Genomic DNA, 14,198 nt, shown 5'->3' with positions numbered 1-14,198 from the left:
TGAACAACAGGCTGCTGGTCTGCCCAATATGCACTCCCTAGCCGGAGCAGGACTTGGTCTTTCTCTTGGCTGACCCCCTGGCCCTGTCTCTCTCTAAGCTTTATCCCTTCACAACCCACTAGCTCCCCAGACTTTATAGCTTACTCCTATGCCCTTAATATGGCACAGGATTAAGTACAGCCAGTACTTTAAGAACTGGTTTAAGGTACAGCCAGTTCTCCTGGAATCCTTTTCTCCTCCAAATTGCTTCCCAGCGGATCCTTCCCACCAGTTTTCTGAGTTTGTTAAAGTCTGCTTTTCTGAAGTCCCATGTCTTTATTCTGCTGTTCTTCTTCTTTCCTCCTTGTAGGATCTTGAACTCTATCATCATGTAGACACTCTCACACAAAGTACTGTCCACATTCACATTTTTAATGAGTTTCTTCCTGTTTGTGAGTAGAAGGTTGAGAAGACTTTTGTCCTTAATTGTGCTCTTCATTACCTGTACCAAAAAGTTATACCCAACACAGTCCAGGACTTTGTTGGATTACCTGTACACTGCTGTTTTTCTTTCCCAGTAGATGTTACAGTAATTAAAGACCTCCATGAGAACCAGGTCCTACAATTTGCAATTTGGAAACTTCCATCAGTTGTTTAAAGAAGGTCTTGTCCACTGCCTCCTTGATTTGATGGCTCGTACCAGTGCCTATCATGACAGCCTCTCTTCCCCTTTGCCCTCTGGCTTTACCCACTTATATCATAATTGCTTAGTTGTACCAGGACCTCCAATTCTTCCCATGCTTCTCATGTTAGTATATAAACATTTCAGGTTTCTAACTAATGGTCCTTTTCTCTCCCTAAGAACATTGCTAAGACTTCCACTATTGCCTCCCATTATTAAGTTTTTATCAAGGTTCCTTGTCTCTACTTACCTTTGTGCTTTTTGTCTCCATCCACTGGTAAACCTATTGTAAAGATAAAAGAGGAGTTTGTGTTTGTGGAGATAGGAAGGGTCTGAACAAGACACTTCTCTGTAAATTATTCGTTCAGGTATGCAAATCTGAGTTCATGATACCATGATATTCTATTAATGTGAATAATTCCACATAAAAATATTTTTATAACAATATTATGTTAAACAGGTTTAACACAACTGTAATAATGATGAGTGAAATAGGTAAGATATTTGAAAGTCACAAAGAGATACATTTTCAAAGACTTTTACCTCCTTAAACATTTTTTGGTGCTTCTCATGACTTTAATGGCCTATCTGATGTTTATCACAAGGCAGGAGAAGTAGGGAGGCATAACTTGGAGCAATTTAACTGTATCTGCCTTCACAGAAACAAAAGCAAAAGAAACTTAATTTATCATTATTTGTCATTCAGTTGCCTAACTTCAGGTCATTTCCTATCCACTAGTTTCAAACTATTGTTTTATTAATGAAGAATTTTGTTTTCTTATTTTGTCTTAAAACTATTGCACAGGTACCATTGTGTCAAAAAATCTTGTAAATGACAGTTCCAATAATGTATATCAACCAACATTTCTATGATCCAATTCTTCTTTCATTTTACATAACTGCTATTAAGAAGTAACTGAACTGAAGTCATTTTTTAATAGGAAAAGTATATTGGCTTCAGGGGACAATTCAGTAACTTTTCAGCTCCTCTTGAACATATCAACCTTCACATCCGAGGTGGTTACATCATTCCCTGGCAATACCCTGCTGCTAATACTGCTTTAAGGTACTGTAAGATGAACTGGAAAACTGAAATGTATGTGTGGGGAATGTGTTATTTGTGAATATAGATGCTTAGTCCAGAGTATTAAAAGTTGTCCCAACTGAGATGGCCTAGAGAACAGGTGATTAAGACAGGTATAGAAAAATTTCAATTTATCACGTGGTGGAAAAATATAACAGGGAATCAGTTTGGGAATGATTTATTATAACTTAAAAAGTTATGTTTCATGATTTCATGGTGAGTCACTCTTTAGAACCCCTTCTGTCTCTCTGAGTGCACATGGGGTGATAGGCCTGGCTTTCAGCACCTCATTTTCGAAGGACATATCATTCTATCAGCTTTACACTGGATTTCTGGGCTGCAGCCTCTGGTTTTTTTTGCCATACATTTTAACACAACAAATCCAATTGATTTTGATACCTGTAATTTCTTTGCTTTGGACATCTGACACAATAATGCTGTAGTTACACAGGAACAATCTTTCAGAATATACGAGGTATGTCTGTATAGCTGGGTTGAATGTGCATTGTCCTGGTTAGGAGATTGGTACCTACTTGATAAGCATGAATGTTCCACAGCAAAGTAATCCCCATGTTACTGTGTCTTTGGTGCTAAATGTTTATAGGCATAAGACAGTACAACAGTGCAGATATAGCCAAAGGAGATGCACCATTTTGGAAAACAGACACATATACATCTTGTCTTAACCTATGTATAAATTTAACTTATCCATCACACATTTTGTTATTCCTTAGTTCAGGCATCCCTTTTCAGCAGCAGAGTTAATGTTCAGCCACACAGATGCTCTGTGTCTCTCTCAGTGTCTCAGTGTCAACTGCAGCTAACAGCTTCCAACCCTTCCTGAAAATACTCATATCTTTAAGGTATTAACATAACCTTTGATTTTGGGTTTAGCTTGGGAAGACTAAGGTCCCACAGCCTTCATGGATGCCAGACTAGGGTTATTTCTCACTAAGTATTTTCTGAATTGTTTCATGAAGGACCCTTGGTACTAACTATAACAGTCCCCTATCTCTCTCCTTGCTTCCTCCCTCCTCCCCCATATCCAAACTGTGGCTATGAAGAAATGAAGAAAGACATAATGTGTTGTTTGGATCTAATTTTTTTTAGTCGAAGAAACTCAATGGGACTTACTGTTGCTTTGGATGATGGTGGACTTGCTCAAGGTCAGCTGTATTGGGATGATGGGAACAGCATTGGTGAGCACATTTTTTTTTTTTTTTGTCTCATAATAACTTGAAAAGATTTTAAGGTTTATATGAAGTTGCATAATTATTGTTTTCCCCTTATTACCTTGTATCGCTGATTTGAACAGTTGAGTTTTTTCATGTTTTTTAATTATACTTTTCTTTGATATTTGGTGTGTAAATAATTGTCCATCTACATTGACTTCAGTATATGCATGTACACTCCAATCATGATGATCATTTTGCATGTGCATAGTTCTCTTGTATACAATATAACTGCATGTGTGAGTGAGAGCTTTGTAGGAATTTACCCATAAACATATTTTGAGACCCAGAATTCTACATCTTGGGGTGCATGGATAGATTCTCAAATTTGCAAAGACCCACTGAAGGCAGGGGGCCTATATACCAGGCTCCTCCCACATTATGTTGCAAATTTCAAGACCAGGGTTTACAAGTTGGAAACTGAAGAACGGTCTTACTTACCTGTTCTTACTGGAGTTCTTTGAGCTGAATTCTCTAATTACACTGTACTTATGGGTGCAGACAAAAATGACAATGTTCACCTAATCTTGCCACAGAAAGCACAGTTTACAACAGTGACCAAACACAAGTGCAAGGCTGCAGACCACTTCAAAAATGGCTGATTGGGTGAAAACCTAAACCCTCATTGTATGAGGGGTCAGATGAAGATGTTTCAAAACAGAGAGTCTTCTGAAACTTGTCTGCACTGCCTGCCACCCTGTCGCTGGGGAAAGAGAGCAGAGGGAGTTCATTCTGGGGGGGTTTCAGCCCCCACTGGAAGATGGGGTGGGTATATTGAGCTCCCCTGGTGTGGGGAGGCCTCCAATTCACCCATCCCACCCTCCAGCCCAGGCTGGGGAACCCCTAGAATGAGCTCCCTCTGCTCCCTTTGCCCACTCCCATTCTGAAACAGGGACATGCTGGGAAAGAGGAGGGGCTATTGTGAGAGGAGACCAGCTGCAGGCTGGCAGCCAGCAGCTAGATTCCCACACCCCCTGAAACCAGCAGTAAACTTCTGTTTGGTCCCAGGGATCAGAACAATTCCTGCAATGTGTTTTCAGTTACAGTGTGGAGCTGCACTTCAGTCTGCACCCATAGAGTCCATGTGGCGGAGATCAGAGTATTTTAGCCTTTAGTGCCACCTGCACCCAGCTGATCTTGAAGCCCATTTGCACAAATAGGATAAAATGGACAACTGACCTCTATTTCTGCTCAGTGAAATTAACAGTAATATGGGAAGGAGAGGAGTATAGGACACACAGACAACACGTCTTGAAGAATGACAATTACCGGTAACTTCCCTTTCTTCTTTGAGTGCTTGTCTGTATGTGCCATCAGTTCAAATGGATGAGCCAGGGGTGGGTGGGCCCTAGAAGAACTAGAGAAGGTACAGAGAATAGTAGTAGGAATGATTAGTGGCATGGAGGAGCTCCCATATGAGGAGAGACTAAAGAGGCTAGGCCTATTCAATTTTGAAAAAGAGAAGCTTGTGTGGGGGGACATAAGGGTTTACAAAATACTAACTGATGAAGAAAAGGTAAATAGGGATTTATTATTTACTTCTTCTCACAATAGGGGTCATAAAATGAAACTAGGAAGCAGTAACTTTAAAACTACCTAAAGGAAGTTCTTTTTCACATAGCATGTAACTGAAGTGTGGAGCTCATTGCCTCAAGATATTACAGAAGCTGGTAGTTTAGCCAGATCCAAAAAGCAATCAGGCACATTCTTGGAGGAAAGAAGCATCAGTAGCTATTGAACATGGGAGTTAAGGGTACAATCTCTGAATCAGAACTTTCTTGCTGGAGGCTGCAAGTAGAAGAGGGCCAAGGGGAAAACCTTGGTTATACTCTGTTCATGCTCCCTTTCATCATCTGCTCTCTGCCACTGTGTGATGCAGGACACTGGGCAAGGTGGACTTGTGGTCTGACCCAGTAAATGGCAAATCTTATGTTCTTCTAGTCTTATATTAAGGATTAAGAGAGTAGCCTTAACCAGTTTCCTAACAATTGGAAATATATATTTTCTGATATTAAAGGAAATGTTTATAAAAATGTATCCTCATGTAAATTGTGTTGTAAATGCAGTAGCATGACTGTGAGGGGGTTAGGGATTGGGGCAGCAGCCTCAGATATTGCTTTTACAGGGAAGGGGAGCCACAAAAATAGCCACCCTGTCAGTGGGAGCTGATTATTCTGCTGCTGTTGGTATGGTGGCAACCCTTGCTGCCCCATGCATCCTAACTGCCCACCGACACCTCTGCTTAGCCATTAATGTTAAATTAACAATAAATCTTCATTTAAGGTCACAACAGCTATCTTAAAGATGTCACTGGACATATATGGCCTGTTGTCAATATGTCTTGTGGTTCACTGAAGTATGGCAACACGAATTACTAGGATTTGGAAATGATGACCATGTGTGTAGAGTATAATGGTAGATTAAATTAACATGGATGATGAGGTATACTTCAGTAGCTTTTCTGTGATCTATTTTCCACAGATCACTGATGCAAGATACTACAGTGCTTCTACTTATCAGCATCATGGCAAGCTAGTTTAGATCCATAATGTGAAGCTTATTGATAAAAATAAGCAGTTATGATTTCAAAGGAGACATTCCTATCTATCATGATAATGTGTTCCTGGTGAATGTGAGGTGGGAAATCACTGGCATGCCTAGTGGGAGAAACCCTTATCTCCCTCTAAAGGAGTTGACTTCCCCTGGTAGCTGAGAGATGAATGAGAAGCAGAAATGCCTTATACTAATTCAAGAAGAGTTGTTGGCTTTACTTGTGATTTGAAATTTAAGAATGATTGGTCTCTAACTCCACACCATGAGTCCTTATCAACTGGAACATAAAAGCTGAAATGAAATTGTCCTTTGATTTTTTTGGCCAAATGCAATACATGGAAAAAACAAAAGCTCAGATTGAACCTCCATCAAATATTACTTTTGACAAATGTCAGTTTGCTGATTCAGATGCAGGAGGTAATACTTTCAACCAGTCAAATTGGATGGTGTTTTGGGATCTGGTTCTAAACAGCAACTGTGATGTCTTCTTAGCAACCCAACTGAGCCTGTTCCTCATTCAGTTCTCCCAGGGACACTGCCCAATCTTGCTTGCCATGTCTTGCTGAAAATTTTGTAGCAATTTGGGAGGTTGCTCTGAGAATTCCCAAGAATGTCTACAACCTCACAAGCCACCTCATACTATCCTAATCCTTGACTCCTTGATCTTTGCTAAGCAGGATCTCTCCCCCTTTTAATGACATCTAGTATCCCGTTCCCTCAAGCAATCCTGGAGCCTCTGGAAGGCTATGCCCACAAACAGTCCAGTGGCTGTGGACAGCCAGCTCCCACAAACAGTTCAGGAACCTCTGGCAGCCCACAGCCACAAATGATCTTCAGGTTTTTGGTAGCCCTCTTTCACAAACACTCCAATGTACCCTGGTAGCCTTTTCACTCAACCCATTTAAATGAATTCAGGGTGCCTTCCTCAGAAACCTGCAGCACTCTGCAATCTCCCCTTCAGCCACCTGCAAGCCTCACAGTGAACAAACCCAAAAAAGCAATGCAAATGTACCTTTCAAAAAGTATAAACTACTTGGCTCTCTATGGGTCTCTTTGAAAAGCTCCTTCCCCTAACAAGATCAGGACCAAAGTGATTTGGTTCTGTTCTGAAGCTGCTTTTATGTGTTTTCATTCAAGTTCTGTGAGCAAGGCCCAGAACCTCAGACTTTCTGCCCCATGCAAAATAAATTTGTTTTAGCAGGGCTGTGTCCCTTTTCTTAGTAAAGGTTTTGGGGCCCCTATAAAGGTGGATTAAGACTAGCAGCTCCCCTATGTAATTTTGCACTCACTAAATATTAAGTGCTTTTCCCAAAATTAGCTGGCCTTGCCCAAGAGAGTTTCCTTCATCTTCCTAACATTGGTTTGCTTCATTTTGTTTCTTCACAACTCACAGCTCCATGTGACCTCTTGTGTCATTGAAGCCCAGATATAAAAGATGCAAGAATCATACTTAATTTCCCAATCCAGTAAAGTGCTTAAGTGTATTTTCACATATAAATTAATGAATAATCCTATATAAATCAATGGGATAACTTCCATAATGGAAGTTAGCTGTATATGTAAATGCTGTATTAGATCAGGTCTAAGTAGCAGAAACAGGGTCTGTATGACCTGGATCAGGCTATAGGCATTGAGATAAGTTGAGTTTATTTTGCCAAACCAAATATTTAAGAATAATCAAATTAGTTTTGAAAAGTAGTGCAGATGAATGACTTCTTGTGCTAAGAAATCTGTTTTGTGCCCCAGGGGCGAATACTGGGGCTGGTTTTCTTCAGTATCTTCATTGATGATCTTGAAGATGGGATAGAGTGCACCCTCAACAAGTTTGCAGATGACACCAGGCTGGGGAGAGTAGTAGATGTGCTGGAGGGTAGGGCAAGGATTTAGAGAGATCTAGACCAGCCATTCCCAAACTCTGACAGGTTGCATACTACCAGTTTTAAACAATACAGCCTTTTTTCATACACATAGGTAACAGACTATGTATTAAAACAGCATCAAAACCTTTAGTAATCATAAAACATTGCTTTGTCAGTTATGGTAGCCATATAAAACAGTTAGAAATTTAAAAAAAATTGATCACAATTAGTTGTGCAATTGTTGCAATTGCAATTTGTGAAGGTGTGGGGGGCTGTGGATGTGTGTGGGGTTTGAAGCCTAGGAAGGGGGGTCCCCACACACCCTGGCAGGATGCAGGGTACTATCGGTCAGAAGTGAGGGGCAGCATCAGGGCTGGGGGGGCTGTGGCTTGAGAGTGACAGACACACACAGAAAGACAGACAGACAGACTTACATACATAGACAGACATGCACACAAACACACAATGCCTAGCAGGTAAGTTTGTGGAGGGGGAGGATTGGGGGAAGAGGGGGAGATCATCCCCCTTAGTGAGGGAGGAAGTGGAGCAGGGGCAGGGATGAATGGGACCCTGGGGTTGTGAGATGGAGCCATGGGCGACTTGTCCAGGGGCACTGGGGGAGGTGTGGCTCCCCACCATTGTGTGCACCCCTGGGAAGGCATGCCCCCTGGATTTATGCACGGGGCAGAAGCAGACTGCCTGCTGCATGCTGGGCTTTGCACTGTGCTGCTGCTGCCTCTGACCTGCACAGGATGTCCCTACCACATGCTGGCTGAGTTCCTCTACCTGCCTGGCAGCAGCAGGCACATGGTGTTCCGTGCAGATCCGGAGGCAGCGGCAGTGTTGGGGGGGTACCACTGCTGTGTGCACTCTGGGGCAGGCATGGGAGGCACATGCCCCTCCGGATCTGTGTGTGGGGTGGAGGCGGGCTGTATACTGGGCTCTGCAACATGTGGCACTGCCTCCGGATCTGCGTGGGACGCCTTGTGTCTGCTGCCACCAGGCAGACAGAGACACATGGCCAGTGCACAGTAGGCACATGGTGTCCTGTGCAGGTCTGGAGGCAGGGGCAGCAGCAGCAGTGCGGTGTTGAGCCCATTGTGCAGTGGGTAGGCTGCCTCTACTCCACGCACAGATCCAGGGGGCAGATGCTCCCCGTACCTGCCCTGGTTGCACCCAGTGGCAGGAGCCCTCCCACACCCCTGGAAAGGCCCATTGCACCTTTGTGCCTGCCTTGCAGCAAGGACAGAGTGAGCCAGCCCAAGGGGAGAAAACCCCTGGGGAGCAGCAAGTTGCTGCTGGTGCACTCTGCTAAAGCTGCCTCCGGAGCTGCAAGGGACACTGTGCCTGCCGCCACTGGGTGGGCAGAGGACGCAGTACAGCCAGCATGTGGCAAGAACATGGCATCACATGAGGCTCCTGGGGCAGCAGCAATGCAGTGCAGAACCCAGTGCGCAGCTGCAGTCTGCCTCTGCCCCTCACACAGATCCAAGGGGCATGTGCCCCATGTGCCTCCCCCAGGGTGTGTGTGATGGCAGGGACCCCTCCACACACACAACCTTGGATGAGCTGCCTGGACTCTTCCCATCCCTGCCTCTGCCCCCCTACCTCCCTTACCATGGGGGCCTTAATGTACCCTCCTCCCCCCAACACACTTATCTGCTGGGTGATGCTCCACATATGGTGCTGTGTTCCTGGCCCTGTGCCACAGGCTGTGTGCAGCATGCTGCTGCAGGGATCTGGGTTTGGGTGGCCCCTCCTCCCAGCCTTCCACGTACCACTTAAAGGGCATCTGCGTACCAGTTGTGGTATATGTACCACAGCTTAGGAACCATTGACCTAGACAGTTTGGAGGATTCAACCAAAAGAAATCTCAGGTTCAATAAGGACAAGTGCCAAGTCCTGCACTTAGGATGGAACAATCCCATGTATTGAGACAAACTATGGACTGATTAACTGGCTAAGCAGCAGCTCTACAGAAAAGGACCTGGGCTAGGGACAGACATTACACATAAACTGGTTTAAGTGATCGGAAACTGGTTTAAAATGGCTGAAACCGGTTGAGATAAACCTGGTTGAATGATGTATCAGACTTAACTGATTTGTGTCGAACTGGTTTATGCAATGTCTGTCCCAGACCCCTTCCTGGTTTAACTTAAACCAGAGTCCTCCAGCATCCTGGCATACTCTCTGGGCTGGGCTTTCTGCTCCAGTGGAGCAGGACTAGCCCCGCCCCTCTGCTCCCCAGTTGGAGCAGGGACAGGCAGAGGCAGGGATCTGGCCAGAGAGGTGTTTTATTCACCCCTCTCTGTCCCACCAGCAAGAACTCAAGCCTGGTCTGCTGGGCACTCCCCCCTCCCTGCTGCAGGGGACAGGAGTTATTCCTCTCTCTACCCCCACTACCCTCAGAGGACCACAGCTCTGTCTTCTTCCCCAGGTTGCTGCCACTGCTTACTTGCTGCTTGGGACAAGCAGCAGAATACATGCCCTATGCTGGATCCTAGAGGGAGGGGGAATAACCCCCATACCTGCTCCCCCTAAGGGGCCCTGCTGGCTGGTGTCTAGCCATGCCCCTGCCCTGCTGCTGGTGCAGTAAGGTGGCAGGGCCCTTGATGGAGACAGCAGCCCCCGTCATAGTGTTGGGGAGCAAGCACAATCGCCTTCCAAGCAGGGGGGCCCTGCTGTGGGGTGGGCAGACCTGTGGCGGACTGCACGCAGAAGCACTGGGGGCCATAGCCACCCTCAGTGCTGCCACTGCTGCTGTGGTCTGCAGCAGCTTTTCTCACCCTGCAGCAACTTTCCCCACCAGGAAGAGGCTTGTGTATGGGGAAATCATGACAACAGTTGCTGCCCCCATCATGGTCACTCCCCCATTGCAGTTCCAGTGGCTAGGTGGGGGCGGTGCCAGACACCACCAGCAGGGCCCCTTGGGGGAGGGCAAGGAGTGGGGTTATTCTTCCTTTTGCCCCCAGGGCATGCAGCAGGGCCTCCCGGCCCCTGCCACTGCCACTGCTCACTCTTTGCCCTGGGCAAGTAGTGGATTAAGCCACCTCCTGCCCCCGTCCCTCCAGTGTCTGGTGGAGGGGGCTTATTCCACTGAGCACAGAGCAAGCAGTGGCAGTGGTGGTGGCTGAGTTGGGCAGACCCCACTGCAGTGCCCTGGAACGAGCGGATAATCCCACTCCTTGCCCAACCACTGGAGTGGTGAAGGGGAGTGACTGTGATGGAGGCAGCAGCCCCTGCTCTTTTGGGTTTGTTCTCCAAGGCATGGGAGTGACTGAAGGGGAGATTGGATTGTGCTGCAGATTCCTGAAGAAGGCATCCTGAATTTATTTAAATGAGTTGAGCTAAAAGGCTACCAGGGTACATGGGAGTGTTTGTGAAAGAGGGCTGCCAAAAACCTGAAGACCGTTTGTGGGTGTGGGCTGCCAGAGGTTCCTGAACTGTTTGTGGGAGCTGGCTGTCCATAGCCACTGAACTCTTTGTGGGCATAGCCTAACAAAGGCTCCAGGATTGCGTGAGGGGAACAGGATACTAGATGTCATTAAAAGGGAGAGACATCATTCTTAGCAAATATCAAGGAGTCAAGGATTACGATAGAATGAAATGGCTTGTGATGACCCTGGTAGGTGAGGTTTCCCTGAGCACGCGCCTCTTTCTGGCAGGGAAAGCTGCTATGGGATGAGGAAAGCTGCTGTGGCATGCAGCGGCAGCAGTGGCAATGCTAGGGAGGGCTCTGGCCCCCTCCAAGCTCACTGCTGCTGTGCAGTATGCCCCAGCTCTGCCTGCCCTGCAGCAAGCCACCCCACCCCCATCAGGAAGGGGTTTGCATTCCCTGGCACTATGACAGGGGCTACTGCCCCCATCAAGGGCCCTGTCCCCTGGCTGCTGCAGCAGCCAGGTGGGGGTGTGGCTAGATGCTGACTGGCAAGGACCCTTAGGCAGTGGGCAGACCCAGGAATTTTTCCCCCTTCCTCTGGCATCTAGTGGAAGGGGCAGGAGGGGTTTTATTCTGCCACTTGCTCCAAGCAGATAGTGAGTGGCAGCAGTAGTCGAGGTGGGCAGACCTGGCTGTGGTCCCCCAGGGGCAATGGGGATAGATGGGGGAATAAACCCCTCCCTGCCAACTCAGCCTCAGGGGCCTTGCCAGCCTGCCACTGCAGCAGAGAGCAGGGAGCACCCAGCAGACCCAGCTCAGGTCCCTGCTGGTGGGACAGGGAGTGGAAATGAAATCCCTCTTTGACCAGTTTAGCCCAGGCTGGCCACACCCCCTCAGCACAGCTTCCCCGCAGCTGAGGATGCTCTGTAGTGCCCCCCTGGGGTCTGCCCTGAGCAACTGCAGGCATGTGCCCACAGTTCCTCAGTCCAGAGGGAATGTCTGTGCTGTTACAAACCAGTTCAGCCTAGCCAGGTTAGACTAACCTGAAAGATTTAATCAATTCAGGCTTTGTCTTTTTGAATGTCTGTCCCTAGCCCAGAAGGTTACAATGGACAACAAGCTCAATATGAGCCAATAGTGTACCCTTATTGTAAAGAAGACTAACAGCATACTGGAATGCAATTAGTAGGAGTATTATCAGCAGATTGAGGGAACTGATTATTCCCCTCTATTCAGCACTGGTGAGGCCACAACTGGAGTACCTTGTCCAGTTTTGAGCCCCCCACTACAGATAGGATATAGAAAAATTGGAGAGTCACGTGGAGGGCAGTAAAAATGGTGAGGGGACTGGGGCACATTACTTATGAGGAGAGGCTGCAGAAACTGAGTTTACTTGGTCTGGAGAAGAGAAGAATGGGGAGGGAGAGATTAACCTTCAACTACCTGAAGGGTGGTTCCAAAGAGGATAGAGCTAAACTGTTTTCAGTGGTGGCGGATAACAGAAAAAGGAGAAATGGTCTCAAGTTGCAGCAAGGGAAGTTTAGGTTCGATATTAGGAAAAAAAATTCTAACAAGGATGGTAGTAAAGCACTGCAACAGTTTACCCAGAGAGGTTGTAGAATCTTCTTTGGAGGTTTTTCAGGCCTGGCTCAACAAAGCCCTGGCTAGATTGATATAGCTGGAGATGGTCCTGCTTTGAGCAGTGGGTTGGATTAGATGACTTCCTGAGGTCCCTTCCAACCCTAATTTTTTATGAGTCTAAGACTGAATGGTGAATTGACAGAAGGAAATCTTTTGGGCCTATTCACATAGTATGTAACTCATTGAATTATAATTTTAACTATGCTTATTTTGGAAATCGAAACACTATTCTATACTATAAGCAATTTATGCATATCATGTATTTCAATATAATTTATTCACTCTACAAATTTCTTTTTGCAGATGCATATGAAAATAATGTTTTCCTGTTAGAAACATTTAATGCTAGCCAGGTATGTGTTACTTGTAATTTTGCAAAGTACTGTTGCCTGCTCATCATCCCCAAAGCATTGGATAATTATTGATTATATTTACAGCTATGAACATTTCATAAAACTGACTCTTGGCTATACAGCTGTTTATGTTCAATAGTGTAATGGCTGTCAAAAATCCATTAATTTTGATTTAAAATATTAAATAGTCTAGGGCAGTGATGCTCAACCTTTTGGCCCCATGGTCCAAATGAGTGGCCTGGGACCAGTCTGTGAGCCAGAACCCTGTACCCCAAAATCGAGCCCGCATGACCAGAACCAGACTGTGCCACTCTCACCTGGTGCTACATGCCAAGATTGGGGCTCCAGGACTCCATACTATGTCCACATCATTTATAGGTGCCCCAGTGGTGAATGATTGACTTCAGTGGTGATCTGTGCATCCTATCCCTTCTATTAAGAGGTTGGGGAGATGCAACTAGAACACTAGATATGAGTACACCAAGGAGAAGGAGGCTGGGTCGGAATCAACACGCAGACCAAGTTGCCTAATTTCCTAAATAGCCCCTAACTCTACTGTGGAATAAAATAAAAATCCAGATCCATATATCTGCAGACTTCTCCAAGAATTGGAGCATTTCAATTCTGAATCATCTCTGGCATAACCAATGTGATTAAATTATATTAAGGAATATTTTGAATGGAGTATTTTAATATTTCTTAAATATTGTGTGCATTTTTTATCCTTAAAGTAAATAAACATCAATATAAACCCATATTTATAAAATTAAGCCATTTACATCAAATCAATTCAAAGAAATAGCACTGGCTAATAATGTTATTTTATCAGCAGCACTTTCAATGTCACTTACCAATTTATTAAGTAGCATATCTATTTAAGTAAGTAGATTATAATTCATCATCTCTTGCATATATTTAAATCCAGAATTCAGTAAAGGACATGTATTACATATCACACATTTTTTTTCTTTGGTATAGAAGAAAAATGGGGATATTGGAGTCTGGCATCCAAAGCCAAAATGAACTTTTAGGGCAGTTGCACCTTGTATTCTAGGTCTACATTTGGTCTGTTGATTTCATATTTAAATTAAACCATGAACCAATTAAAACACTTAAAAATAGTTCTTCAATTAAAAACAGTAATTTCAAAACTACAGGGGGCACTTGCTTGCCTGTACACAAATGCCAGGAGCTTGGGGAATAAGCAGGAGGAACCCGTCCTCCTGCTCAATGCAAATAATTATGATGTCATAGGGATAACGGAGACCTGGTGGGAATCCACTCATGACTGGACCACGGGTATAGATGGCTATACCCTGTACAGGAGGGATCGTGTAGAGAAAAGGGGCAGGGTGTAGCTCTCTATGTTAAGGAAAGCTACACGTCCCTGCAAGCCGATATTGGCGACCAGGGTGGATGGCTGGAGACCCTCTGGG

General features: G+C 45.3%; 1 protein-coding gene across 2 annotated transcripts in view; it reads left to right on the top strand.

Moving 5' to 3' along the window:
• The window catches only part of LOC102369367 (maltase-glucoamylase, intestinal), a 162,435-nt gene that overhangs the window by 136,184 nt on the left and 12,053 nt on the right, over positions 1-14,198 (top strand). For both annotated transcript variants that reach the window (XM_025198043.1, XM_025198042.1), the window contains 3 exons: positions 1,603-1,727; positions 2,856-2,944; positions 12,713-12,762. In XM_025198043.1, the coding sequence (XP_025053828.1) occupies positions 1,603-1,727; positions 2,856-2,944; positions 12,713-12,762 (264 nt within the window). The remainder of the gene's footprint in view (positions 1-1,602; positions 1,728-2,855; positions 2,945-12,712; positions 12,763-14,198) is intronic.

The sequence above is a fragment of the Alligator sinensis genome, unplaced genomic scaffold (assembly GCF_000455745.1).
Source record: "Alligator sinensis unplaced genomic scaffold, ASM45574v1 scaffold787_1, whole genome shotgun sequence".
Taxonomy (NCBI): domain Eukaryota; kingdom Metazoa; phylum Chordata; order Crocodylia; family Alligatoridae; genus Alligator; species Alligator sinensis.
Note: the sequence above shows the minus strand (reverse complement) of the source record. Positions and strands in the feature narration are given on the sequence as shown.